Raw genomic sequence first — 13,842 nt, forward strand, 5'->3', positions numbered from 1 at the left:
TATCTTTAACATGTTTCTGTTTTATTTATTTATTTTTCCAGAGAATGAAGGGCAGCGCTTTTCATGGGATACTGAAGTGCGTAGTTCTGAATGGCGGCAGTCACCAAACAAAGAAAAAAAAACTAATAAACCTCAATATGACGCTAACTTCGTGCCTGACTGACAGCATTGATGAGGAATTCAAGAAGACCTTCCCGTAAGAAATGACCTCATGAAGACATAAAACCCTGTATTGGCTATTCTTTACAATCTATGGAGAATTAATAAATTTTGCATCATACAGTTGTACAGATTATGTAATATAATGCATTAATACTAATTATATTATCAAAACACAAACTTGTCAGTCATTTCAAACTGTTAACATGTTTCAGAAATGAAGCAAAATGTGGACCATTCAACGGGATCATCAACTCGTTTTCACTTGAAACAGAGAGGCTGATGAGAGAGAGGCAAGAGTACAAAGATGTCGAACTGCAACTGATATTTCTCAAGACAGAGGTAAAAGTTGACGATGGTACCGTCTTATAGCAAGCATATTTATGTCAGTTAAAACTGACCCAATGAAAAATGAACAGCTGCTGCAAAGCCGTCACATCCCCCCCATGTCAACATACTGAAGATTTTGGACCTAAGTCAACAAAAGATATGTGCACCCTCACATGGTGGAAAACAGGTCCTACTCTGACAATTAGTTTAAACAATTTACTGCTTGTCATTGAAAAATACAATGAACAAAGTTAAATGCAACACTTCTGTTTTTGCTCCCAATTTTCCACAGGTTTAAGTTAAAGATCTAAGACTTGTTATGCACTCAGTAGATATATATCTCAAATTTGTTCAAATCTGATTTAATGGGCACTTCTTCTTTTCTAAGATAATGCATCCACTCGACAGGTGTGGCATAGGCATATCAACATGCTGATTAAACAGCATCATTACTACACAGGTGTGCCTTGGGATGGTCACAGTAAAAGGCCACTCTAAAATGTGCAGTTTTATGACACAACACAATGACACAGATGGCACAGGTTTTGATAGAGCCTGCTGTTGGCATGGTGACTGCAGGGATGTTCACGAGAACTGTTGTCCGTGAACATGACCATAAAAGTGACCGTTTATCGTGATCATCCCAAGGCACGCATGCAATAATGCTGTTTAATAGTCACCATCCTGTATAATGTCTCCTGACCTATACAATGATGTGATCATTCAATGACTTGTCTTGTTTTTGCATTTTGTGTGGATCCCTGGGAGAGTTGTTGTTACTGTGGCAACAACTAATGGGAATCCTGAATAATGAATAAAGAATCTTTATAATTTGTGGTCTCTCTAAGGAAGAAAAAATGAAGACAAAACTCAACAAAATCATCCGGGAGCAAAAGAAAATGATCTACAACAGTCTGATGGAGACAATTGAGGAAAACATGAAAGAATGCTACAGAGGTAAGATAGTAGACCATGACATATACAACCTGACACAATATTACTACATACCTACATTTAATGTGATTGTGCTGAAAAATGTAATTGATGTAATTTAATTGTTTTATTTTAGAAGCAGCAAAAATTAGAGGAGAAGGCTCACTGAAAAACATGAGGAGCACCATTGAGAACCATGTACGAGAATCAAAGGACATCATGTTTCAGAGGGCGAAAAATGTTATGTTGGAGCAGCTGAGGAACTTGATGGTTTGTCACATTTTACTATTTGTCATATAATTAATCAAATTTGCCGCAAATCTTTATCTTCATCCATAATTCTCATATCTTTCATGAAGAAAAAAAGTGCATCATTCTGAACGCTACTTTTGCTACTAAAACACTGCAGGAACATTCACAAACATTCAACTATTGTTATTTATCTGAGACAGAAACATACAAAAGATTATGTAGTTAATATAGCTGCATTTGTATTTAGGGGTTCAAGCCCGAGCTGAAACCGTTTTGTTTTTGTACTGTTTTGTTATTATTATTATTATTATTATTATTATTACTGTTCAGAAATGTTCTCAACAGGAAGTCGGCCATTTTGAATTTACTGTGCAATTTTGGTGCATTTTTGCCCATTTCCAGGGTCCTACATTTTTTATCTCCTCCTGGAGATTTAATCCAATCGACTTCAAACCTTGGTCTGTCCCACACCAGACCAGAAGATTGTTCAAATCTTGAGGTTTTTTTTGCAATGCGTGTGACCATGGGATGGCGTCAGACTTAAGGGACTTGCCATGAAACAAGACTATTCAAGAGAAGGCTGAGACACAGGGTCAAACATGGGGGGATTGCACATGCACAGTAAAATCTGGTCTGCACTTCCTCAAAGGCTCAGTAGATGGCGTGAGACCGTGGAATAAGGGGGATGTGCATGCGAGAATGACAACAATGGGTGAGAATGACAGAGATGCAATTCTGACAACTTCAGGCAGCTGCCATCCAAAAGTCCAAGCAGAACGCACCAAGTGCACTGAGCGGATCCTGCGCTTTTTATCTAGCGCCCCTGCTGTCACCCTCCAGCATCGCAGCTCAAGTTACACTGCGCATGTGCAATCCCCCCATGTTTGACCCCGTGTCTCAGCCTTCTCTTGAATAGCCTTGCCATGAAACAGGAAGCAAACAGGAAGTAGTTTATAACTCCGGTTTACATTGACCAATCCTACCCAAACTTCACAAGATTAATGACAATCCCGCCCTGAACACATCTACAGGTCAGTAATTGGTGATAAATATAGCGCCCCCAACTGACAAGAGGAAAGTCATGTTTTAGACTTTGATGATTATCTTCTACAAAGTTGACCAGATCCACCTCAAACTTGGTCAAAAAAGTCATAAGACGTTGATGACGCTTTATTGTGGAAACTGTGAGTTTTCGTCGAAGGGTGTGGCCATGGCATGGCGGCAAATTTTGATGTTTCGCCGTGATGATAAATGTTGCTGTAACTTGACTCCACATGGGAATATCTTTCCAAAACTTCACACATATGATGACAGTCCAGCCCTGAACACATCTACAGAGGAAATTTGAATCACCGTCATAGCGCCACCTACTGGCAACAGAAAGTCACTTAGTTCATTCTTTGATGTCCCTCTTCTAGCAGCTTAATCAGATGTACATCAAATTTGCTGATAAAAAGTCCTAAGAACTTGATGATACTTAAAAATTAAACTCTTGAGTTTTCATCAAACGCTGTCACCATGGTGCTGCCTTATTCGCCATAAGACACAAAGTTGTTTTTAAGGGGCAAGGGATGCTTGTAAACTCACCAAATGTGGTACACACATCAGAGTTCCCAATTTGTGTTGTCTGATGTGATTTTTGTGCTTTGATGTGCCAAGATGGCTCAACAGTGCCCCCTAGAAAATTTCAATAAAGCAGCCCCCGAAGCTGATTTGATCTGCATGTGTAAAACTTGGTAGGCCTCTGTAACACTCTAACTGTGCATTCACACCAAAAGCGTCATGAGCGTCATAAGCGGCCGGCAGCCATTCATTTTCAATGTACGCTTGCTACGAAGGGTGTCAGGGGTGTCGGCTGCAGCAAGCGGCGCGATGCCAGCGACCAGAGCGTTAAGTAGAAGTTGAGAGAAGCTGAACTTTATGCAAATGAGCAGCGCCGCTGCCGAAGCAGCAGCCAATTGCAGACCGGGATTTGGGTACGGACGTCTGGGCTCTCCTGGAGCTGTACGAGCCGGTGAAATTCACCGAGGAGTTGCCGGGTTTGCAGGACTCTGTGGACCCAGACGGCCCGACAGCTCCGGGCCCTGTGTTTCCTCAGCAAATATGCCAGTGCAATACAAAGGAGGCTTCCTTTATGTACTGTCTGACTTTGATAGAAATTAACCGCCTGCATCCTGCCAGCACCCCCGAGTTGCGTGAAGGTGCGAGGGCCCGTTCATTGCTTCTTGTAGAAAATGTTGACAGAAGTATCTGAATCATATTGTGAAAGTTTGATTGAAATGAACCGATAGGGGGCGCTACACATGCAAAAAGGTTATATCTCATGATCAGCCAAAGATAGTTGAACAAAACTTGGTTTGGATCATCTACGGTCATATCTCAGTCGATACACAAAATTTGCAAATTACTGCTTTAGGGGGCGTGACTTAATATGTTAAATCTAAATTTCAAGACATTTCACATTCCATACTTAAGAAAATCCTAATTAATCACCACTGTGTTCTGCAGAGCTGGAAGTTTTTCACCATATCCACTGAATTGTGACAAAAAGGGGCGTGGCTCAGCAAATGACTCCACAACGTTTGGACCAATCATCACAAATTTTGCAAGCAATGTTTTAAGAGGTACCAGGCATATATCCTGAAAGTTTTATTCAAGTTGACCATTAGGGGTCACCACAAATACAAAAAATGGGCAAGCAGTAACACAAATCGGACTACAAATCAGAAATTGATTGTCCACTCATTACAAAACTTGCGGGGTATATTAAATAATAATTACCAACCACGTATATTGTTTTAAAACTGGTCAATAGGGGGCACCAGAAGTCCCAAACAAGTGTAATGGCCTTTCACAACATTCGGCCATAAATCTATGAGGGTTTTTTCAAACATCATCAAACTCGGTGGACTTTTTTAATCAAGCCATTAAAGCATGTCCCCAAAATGTTCCTGTACTTGACCAGTAGGAAGTGACAGTGCTGCAAAAGAAGAGCGTGGTCTTGTAAAGATTTGGACATATTAATGAGCATCTGTCTGATTGTCATAAAACCTGTTGGTAATCTTTAATGCAGGCATCCTGAACTGTCAAAGTTCTTGATTCTACCCAAGTGTTAAATGTCAATGCTGGCTTGAACCCTGGAATCATAGCTTGCAGCTATATTTGTATTTGCATTTGTGGTGCCTCCTGGTGGTCATTTTGAATAGAACTTTCAGGGTATGTTTCAGGTACTTAAGTTGACATATTCTACAGGTTTCATGATGTTCAGCCCAAGTGTTGTTGAGGTTTGGTCTATTTATGTACCAGAAAAGATATCAGAAGATTTTGATAACTCTTGATAAACTTGGTCTGATGATGATCCACAGAAAAGTTGGTACAAATCAGACCCATGGTTTAGGAGGAGATGTCAGAAATTTGTTTTTCTAAAAAAAAAAAAAAAAAAAAAACTTGTGTTGTGGTGTAAATAATTTTACACACTTGCTTCAACATTATTATTTAACATATCCTGTAAGTTTTGTAATAATTGCACTAAAAGCAATTTTGATTTATAGCCTGATTCATGTTATGCCACGCCCATTTTTTCTTGCATTTGTGTGCCCCCTAGTGTTTGATTTAAATGAAACTTTCATGGTATGTTGCTGGCACCACTTTAGGCATTTCCTGCAAGTTTTGTGTTGACTGGCTCAACGGTTATGGAGTTAGGTCTATTTTTGTGCTGAACCATGCCCCCTCTATGGTTCACTGTGTCAGTATCTCAAAACACCATGAGATATCAACAAGCTTTTCAGAAACTGTGACAGGCTTGGTCCAGCGAAGATCCATAAAAAAATTTGATGTAAATTGGACCAATGTTTTACAAGGAGATGTCAAAAAATGTGTTTTTTTCAAAAAATTCAAAACGACTAAAAATCTTACCTGCTGACTCTAATAGGTTTTGAGGATTTTTTGTAGGACACACTGAGCTGGACTTGTGAATCGCATTTCAAGCCAATCCCACTCACGATGTAGGAGTTATAACTATTAAAGTTAACCTTTAATTATAGTGGCCCCATCAGGCTGCTGGATATTTCTTGGGCAGCAACTGCACACAACTTCCAATCATTTAAGAAAATTTGCTTGGTCTATGATGCACCATCTCACAGGAATTTGCAAAACAACATTCTGAAGAAAAATAATAATAAAAATAATGATAATAATAAAGTGATACAGAAACAATAAGGTTTTAGGCCTTCAAGCTTAAACCCCCCATTAGCCAATATGCCCAGTCTGAGCTGCCCTCTGAACACACATCTAAACAGCTCATTCATGTTAGATTTAGTTCATCTTGAACACAATATTTGGCTGTGTGAGTGAAGAGTGATGAAGAATTTGCTCATTTAGGTGCTGATCCTGAGGGAACTGAACACAATGCAGGAATCAATCGAGCTGTCACTCAATACAGATGGTGACTCAATCCCAGGTAAATGGACAACACGCAGAAATAGCCATTGCCCAGCGCGTATCACACCTTAGCGAAAGGTGCCTCTTTATGTCTGTATCTGTCGCCAAAGTCACTGACAAATGGTCAATGACTTTGGCGGCGGTGGTATTTGACGAGTTGGGAGTGAGAACAGGCTGAAATGGAACATTTAAAAATAAAAATATGTTAATCACTAAGATACTATAAATATTGAAATGAATAAGTCACCACATTTCCAATCATTTAATAATTGATAGTGCACTGGTGAACAATGTGGGGGTTTTTTTTCGTAGACGTTTCAGATGAGCTCCAGATGGTGAAGAAGCACTATGATGAACTGAAGGAAAGCTCAATTGATTTACCACCATATATGCGGTAAAACTGTTGTTCAAACGTCCACATAATTCTTTGACTATGAACTGTTCTGAATAATGCTAACAATGCTTTTAATTATACTAGTGCTGATCCACCCGTCCCAGCAACCCATTCATGACGTGTGCATAGGTAAGTTTCAGTGAAACTGATGATCAAAGTCGATGATGGGAGAGATGATATGACAGCCCTGCTGTAATTCATTACTGTTCAATGTCACAACTTCACTGTTTGTTTCTCTGGTGGACGTTTCAGGTTTGCTCAGTGGAGAGAATCAGCAGATGCCTGATCACCCACTGAAGGTCCCTGTGGGCACACCGATCCCTCAGAGACATGACACCTCTGGATTTGATGACGAAAAAGAAAAAGATGATCCGCACACCAAATAGAGCTCCCATTACTTTATACTTTTATTTTGTCATTCGTGACGTTTTGAGCACACAGGCTCTTCCTCAGACTTGTTAACTAAAGAAATTTTCTTTGGGATGTGCGTGTCGACACCTCTTTTTTATGAACCTCTGGATTTGATCTCAACCATTTTTGTCAAGTTATCATATCCCTGTTCTTTTTGAGTTTTAATGTACTTTGAGTTTGCTTGTTGTTGTGTATTACATGCAGAGAGACATTTTTGCTTTCAAGTGATTATAGATCAGAGGCAGATAGAAAATGTGGGGAGAAGGGTGGAGGGAGCTGGATTCAAACCAGAGACATACGCCCTGTTTCCACCAAGCAGTATGGTACAGTTGATATGTTATTTTTCCGTTTCAACCGTGAAAAGTTGTGGATGGTACCAATGGAACCGTTCTGTACCGTCCCCACTTTTGGTCCCCCCTCTGCTGTGAACACTGCAGTCTGTTGATTGGTCAACAGAGGACAGTCACTCTGCGTGCAATCCTGTTCTGTGGACGATAAACGAGGTGCAGACTTTCCTCTGTATCACCGGAAATACAGTGAGTGCTGGACGTAGCAGTGAGTGACAACAATCCCACCCACATTTAAGAGTACTGTTTGCGATTGACACTCTAGGGTCTAGGTACCATCCCTGCGTTCCAAATCGCATACTTCTACTATATACTTTTAGTATGTACTGCAGCTGCCCTTAAAAAGTATGTAGTGTAGTATGCAGTATGCATGCAGTATGCATACTACTGGGACACACTACATCCACCATCACATCGCTCCCTGAACTCCGACCCTCTTGCTCACTTCCGCTGCCGTCCGTAGTGCCACATTTGAATATTTTGTGTTGTTGTACTTCAGAGATGCAGCAAATCTCCTCTCGTCAAGCTCGCCAGAGTTGTGCACACCGTCGGAGGTGCTGGAGAGCTCTGTTGCTGTTATGTCGTAATGTATGTTGTTGTTTTTAATAAACTGACGTGTTCACGTAAACAGTTCCAAGCCTATTATTAGTGACCTGTCTATTGAACTAGTCACCAGTAGGCATATTAACCCCCTTCACACATAGCTCTCTGTTGCTGGCAGATGTTTGATGTTAAATATATTTACAGCTATGCAGCTGCTGGCACTATATTCTGTCTGCACGTGAAGCAGCCTTACATTCACATTACTTTTATTTGTAGTGTAACATACTTGCACATTCTTACTACATTACTTAATATGTATTTGACTAATATGTAGTGTCTTAGTATCTCAAATTAAATAAACCATGTATGAAAGGAAGTGTGGGCGTTGGTTGTACACGCAGCTCAGTCAGTGCAACGTAACTTCCGCTGCGCAAAGGATTGTGGGTCAGAATGGCCAAAGAAGCATGCTGACATGCAGGCCCAATTCCAATCCGGTCCCTAAAGACTCAAGCCCTGAACCCTCACTGACTTAACTGACGTCAACTGTAAGTGACTGAGTGTGAGAGTCTGAAAGGGCTCCGGATGCTACAAATAGGAATGGGACAGCACTTATCTCCCTCTCTACAAAATGTTGTTAACATTGGCGGCTCTGGGCGTGATCATTTTCCACATCACATCATATTCCACACACAAAGAATATATCTATCGATAGATAGATAGATAGATAGATAGATAGATAGATAGATAGATAGATAGATAGATAGATAGATAGATCGATCGATCTAGGCCCTATCTATCTATCTATCTATCTATCTGTCTATATAGATATATATTCTTTGTGTGTGGAATATAACCACTGGTATTCCTCTGACTTCATGTGTGTTTATGTACCATCTTAAATCCTTGTTAACGTAATGTTTCATTGTTTATCTATCTGTTTTTTCGCTCTCCTTCCATAACGTTAATGTTTGCATATCTGCCGACCGTGTTACTTCCGGTGTTCCGAGGGCAACCCTTGTATTTGACGTCACAACGCTATGAACTGTGGATAATTTCCTTACCGTAAGTCCGCATCGATGCTGACCTACAGTAAGGGGGCGTAAAGGGCTCACTCACTGACTCACTGACTTGACGATTTGACAATGGGACAGCCCTCACACACTCACGCACTTCACATGAACGCGCCTCTAAGTCAGTGAGTCTGTAAGGAATCGGATTGGAATTGGGCCGCATACTGCGAAATATGACTGGATGTAGTAGAACATCCTGGTACTTTTGGCATACTGCATCTGACATACTATGTATTGGGACACACTAATTCTTTTTCTGGCATACTAAATAGTATGGTAGTATGGGTATTGAAACGCAGGGCATGTCTGAAGGGATACTTTGGTTCCAAAGATACTATACTGAAAGTGTGTGGTGGAAACGGGGCTATAGTGGTTTTTATGGTGCGGGTCTAACCCACCAGTGTACTATGATCTCACAGAGACTTTTTGTTTTTCCACAATTAAACATGTTTTTCTTCTTTTTGAATATGTGCATGTTTTTTTCCATGTTTTTTATTATATTTGTTTAATGTTGATTGATTTTAATGATTTGATTTTTTTGGGTGTCTCACTTAAACCTTGAACCGTCATTACAATACATGCTGTGGATTAGATCTGACAGTGACATTTTTCTTTCATGTTCAAGGACAAAACTGTTGTTTACTGCAAAATAATGATTTGCGTATGTCTTCATTTATATATAGGAAGTAGAGAGAACTAGTCTAGATTATAGTAATAAACTAGATTATTTGGCTTTTTGTTATTTACCCAACAATTGCTCTGTTTTAATCCACATTGATTTTAAATGCATAAATGTGTGTGATATGGTATACTGTCCAATACACCTCAATAAAGTTTTGTTTTGTGAATGTCACATATAGTTTGGCATCTTTGTGGCTGATGTTGGTTTATATTAACATTAATTTTGACTGTAAGATAAACAACAGATTTTCCAACATTGTTCTTGTCTAAATCCTCTAACTGAAAACTCTAAAAGTTCTTACCTAAAGCTAAGTTTCCTGACATAAAGCTACATTACAGTACCCAAGCTCTAACAGTAACAGACACCACAAATGCTATCTATCTGGTGTCCAAGTAGTTGTTGTATATTGTCCAGGGGCCAGTGCCCCGGTAACTCTGAGTCTGGAGTCGGAGGGGGGGCAACGCGGGACGCGGAACTAAATCGTCTCACCAGGTTGCCGCCGGTCGGACCACTTAGAGCGGCGCACCCACTGGATTATGCTGAATACACAACGCAAGGAGGAAAAGGGCGTGATTTTTCTAGTTAAACAAAGGTGAATAACGTAAAACTATTTAAAGTACAATTGAAAATACAAGACAAGATCTTCGTCTGGTCTGGAAATGTTGTGGAATGAATGTTTAGCTCGAGTTGTGTTTGTGTAACAAGATTGAAATGATTTCAGCACCGTCATTTTTTACGGTATAACGTTATAGCTGTAAAGTGATCACCGCAAACTTACATTACAGTAACGTTATAATTGAAGCAAGCCAACAGCAACAGTATTGACTTAATATGTGCTGTGCTCTTTTGCTTGACGGTCCCATTATTTTTTGCTCTTCAGTTTTCAAAATAACTCGTAACTATAACAGCAGTGGACAAGGTGGTACTGATGCAGAGACAGAGCAGACAGGAAGAGAAGAGAGAGAAGCAGCATGAAGTTGAGGTACTTGGAGGGAGAGTTGAAAGTCACGCAGATGAGGGACAGGCAGAAGAAGGAGGAGGGGCAGATTATTGCTCCATTATATCTATTTAAAAGTGGTTTGTCTTTCTTTAGATATCAGCCAAGTTTGGCCAGATCCACCAGAGGAAGAAAGCACAGATGAGAGACTGGCAGAAGAAGACAGAGGGGTAGAAGAGAGGGAGACAGAGGCTTGTGCTTCAACATCTTCATTCACTTCTTTCTGCTCCCTTTCATTCAAGACTTGTAAACTTTTGTGTTTACATTGGATTGTTCTTTTCTTTTATCAATGAATGAAATAAACTGAGCTAAACTAGCTAAACGAGTTGTGTTGTATCTATGTATCTAATGTTTACATCTTTGGGTTTTTAAAAAAAAAAAAAATGAGCATGTAAGAATCACTTAGGCCTGCAACAATGATAAATTACAATAACAATGTTGCACTGCAAAACCTCGAAATCTTACCAAGAGTATTTGTTTGAATTCTTGTCAAAATGTCTTATTTCTAGTCAAAAATATCTCATTATACTTAAAATAAGACAGTCTCCCAAAAGACAATTTTCACTTTTTTTCACAAGTTTATTTTTGCTTGTAATTAACCATTCAAATCAATCGTTTTGTCCACAGAGTTCAAAAAAATGGTGAAATATTCATGAGGAGGAGGAGAGAGGAAGAGGAAGATTGAGAGTAGAGAGGAGGAGGATAGACAAGTAATTTGCAATTTTACAAATATTTTTTTTCCCTCTTTGTATTTGTTCACTATACTGATTTTTTAAAAAAAGTATATATATATATATATATATATATATATATATACAGTACAGGCCAAAAGTTTGGACACACCTTCTCATTCAATGCGTTTTCTTTATTTTCATGACTATTTACATTGTAGATTCTCACTGAAGGCATCAAAACTATGAATGAACACATGTGGAGTTATGTACTTAACAAAAAAGGTGAAATAACTGAAAACATGTTTTATATTCTAGTTTCTTCAAAATAGCCACCCTTTGCTCTGATTACTGCTTTGCACACTCTTGGCATTCTCTCCATGAGCTTCAAGAGGTAGTCACCTGAAATGGTTTTCCAACAGTCTTGAAGGAGTTCCCAGAGGTGTTTAGCACTTGTTGGCCCCTTTGCCTTCACTCTGCGGTCCAGCTCACCCCAAACCATCTCGATTGGGTTCAGGTCCGGTGACTGTGGAGGCCAGGTCATCTGCCGCAGCACTCCATCACTCTCCTTCTTGGTCAAATAGCCCTTACACAGCCTGGAGGTGTGTTTGGGGTCATTGTCCTGTTGAAAATAAATGATCGTCCAACTAAACGCAAACCGGATGGGATGGCATGTCGCTGCAGGATGCTGTCGGTAGCCATGCTGGTTCAGTGTGCCTTCAATTTTGAATAAATCCCCAACAGTGTCACCAGCAAAACACCCCCACACCATCACACCTCCTCCTCCATGCTTCACAGTGGGAACCAGGCATGTGGAATTCATCCGTTCACCTTTTCTGCGTCTCACAAAGACACGGCGGTTGGAACCAAAGATCTCAAATTTGGACTCATCAGACCAAAGCACAGATTTCCACTGGTCTAATGTCCATTCCTTGTGTTTCTGGCCCAAACAAATCTCTTCTGCTTGTTGCCTCTCTCATAGTGGTTTAGCAGCTATTTGACCATGAAGGCCTGATTCGCGCAGTCTCCTCTTAACAGTTGTTCTAGAGATGGGTCTGCTGCTAGAACTCTGTGTGGCATTCATCTGGTCTCTGATCTGAGCTGCTGTTAACTTGCAATTTCTGAGGCTGGTGACTCGGATGAACTTATCCTCAGAAGCAGAGGTGACTCTTGGTCTTCCTTTCCTGGGTCGGTCCTCATGTGTGCCAGTTTCGTTGTAGCGCTCGATGGTTTTTGCGACTCCACTTGGGGACACATTTAAAGTTTTTGCAATTTTCCGGACTGACTGACCTTCATCTCTTAAAGTAATGATGGCCACTCGTTTTTCTTTAGTTAGCTGATTGGTTCTTGCCATAATATGAATTTTAACAGTTGTCCAATAGGGCTGTCGGCTGTGTATTAACCTGACTTCTGCACAACACTACTGATGGTCCCAACCCCATTGATAAAGCAAGAAATTCCACTAATTAACCCTGATAAGGCACACCTGTGAAGTGGAAACCATTTCAGGTGACTACCTCTTGAAGCTCATGGAGAGAATGCCAAGAGTGTGCAAAGCAGTAATCAGAGCAAAGGGTGGCTATTTTGAAGAAACTAGAATATAAAACATGTTTCAGTTATTTCACCTTTTTTTGTTAAGTACATAACTCCACATGTGTTCATTCATAGTTTTGATGCCTTCAGTGAGAATCTACAATGTAAATAGTCATGAAAATAAAGAAACCGCATTGAATGAGAAGGTGTGTCCAAACTTTTGGCCTGTACTGTATATACACACACACACACACACACATATATATATATATATATATATATATATATATATACACACACACACATATATATATGTATATATATATATATATATACATATATATATGTGTGTGTGTGTGTGTGTGTGTGTGTGTGTGTGTGTACATATATATATATATATATATATATATATATTTGACCCTACTTGTATGTGCCCCTGTATCAAAAGGACTGGCCCTAGCTTGGCCCTCCCATTGAAACTGGCCTAGAACCGCTACTGCCGCCATCACAATCCCAGCACAGGGTAGAAGGTAGGCACCATTTCAACAATGTAAAAACAAAAACTCTGCATGCTAACAGCATAAGTACATAACATAGCATGGCCCAGTGTTACCACCTTCTGGTCGTGCAGACACAGAGCCTATTTCACCAGCAGTGCAGCAGTTGAACTTACATTAGATCAAGTGTTGTTCCATTGTAAAACATATTAATTATTTGCAACCCAAAAGTTGAAGGTTTATGCCTATTGAGACATTAACATTGGCCGCGTTTCCCAGATCCAGTTAAGAAGATCTTAGCGCTTAGAGCTTATTAAGAATGCTCTTAAGCCTCCCATGAAAGAAAAACGTATTTCCCAGATTCACACTTAGCTTAAGAAGATCTTTCACTAAGAAGGAGCTGTAGGATCGAGCTGACCCACTCTTAACAGTCTTCTTAGCGACCAAATGCTCACAGATCCAGCGCCAGGCAAATTAATATTACATTAAGCAAGGAGATGTTAAAACTGTGCTCACCGTATATATTTTGTTCTATTTTATACTTCAGATTTATATTGTTTAGCATTAATTGATGACAGAAAAG

The 13,842-nt window shown here is 39.9% G+C and overlaps 1 protein-coding gene and 1 long non-coding RNA gene across 2 annotated transcripts in view; one reads left to right on the plus strand and one right to left on the minus strand.

Annotated features, from left to right (window-relative positions):
- The window catches only part of LOC125880100 (nuclear GTPase SLIP-GC-like), a 33,453-nt gene extending 26,444 nt beyond the window's left edge, over positions 1 to 7,009 (plus strand). Inside the window, exons 16-23 of the mRNA XM_049562377.1 lie at positions 42 to 196; positions 375 to 501; positions 1,338 to 1,446; positions 1,559 to 1,692; positions 6,055 to 6,133; positions 6,427 to 6,508; positions 6,593 to 6,637; positions 6,761 to 7,009. Coding sequence (XP_049418334.1) covers positions 42 to 196; positions 375 to 501; positions 1,338 to 1,446; positions 1,559 to 1,692; positions 6,055 to 6,133; positions 6,427 to 6,508; positions 6,593 to 6,626 — 720 coding nt within the window. The 3' untranslated portion in view covers positions 6,627 to 6,637; positions 6,761 to 7,009. The remainder of the gene's footprint in view (positions 1 to 41; positions 197 to 374; positions 502 to 1,337; positions 1,447 to 1,558; positions 1,693 to 6,054; positions 6,134 to 6,426; positions 6,509 to 6,592; positions 6,638 to 6,760) is intronic.
- Positions 1 to 13,842, minus strand: part of LOC125880103 (uncharacterized) — a 148,233-nt gene that overhangs the window by 45,950 nt on the left and 88,441 nt on the right. The gene's annotated exons all lie outside the window — the stretch shown is intronic.

Source organism: Epinephelus fuscoguttatus, linkage group LG19 (genome assembly GCF_011397635.1).
Source record: "Epinephelus fuscoguttatus linkage group LG19, E.fuscoguttatus.final_Chr_v1".
NCBI classification, from domain to species: Eukaryota; Metazoa; Chordata; class Actinopteri; order Perciformes; family Serranidae; genus Epinephelus; species Epinephelus fuscoguttatus.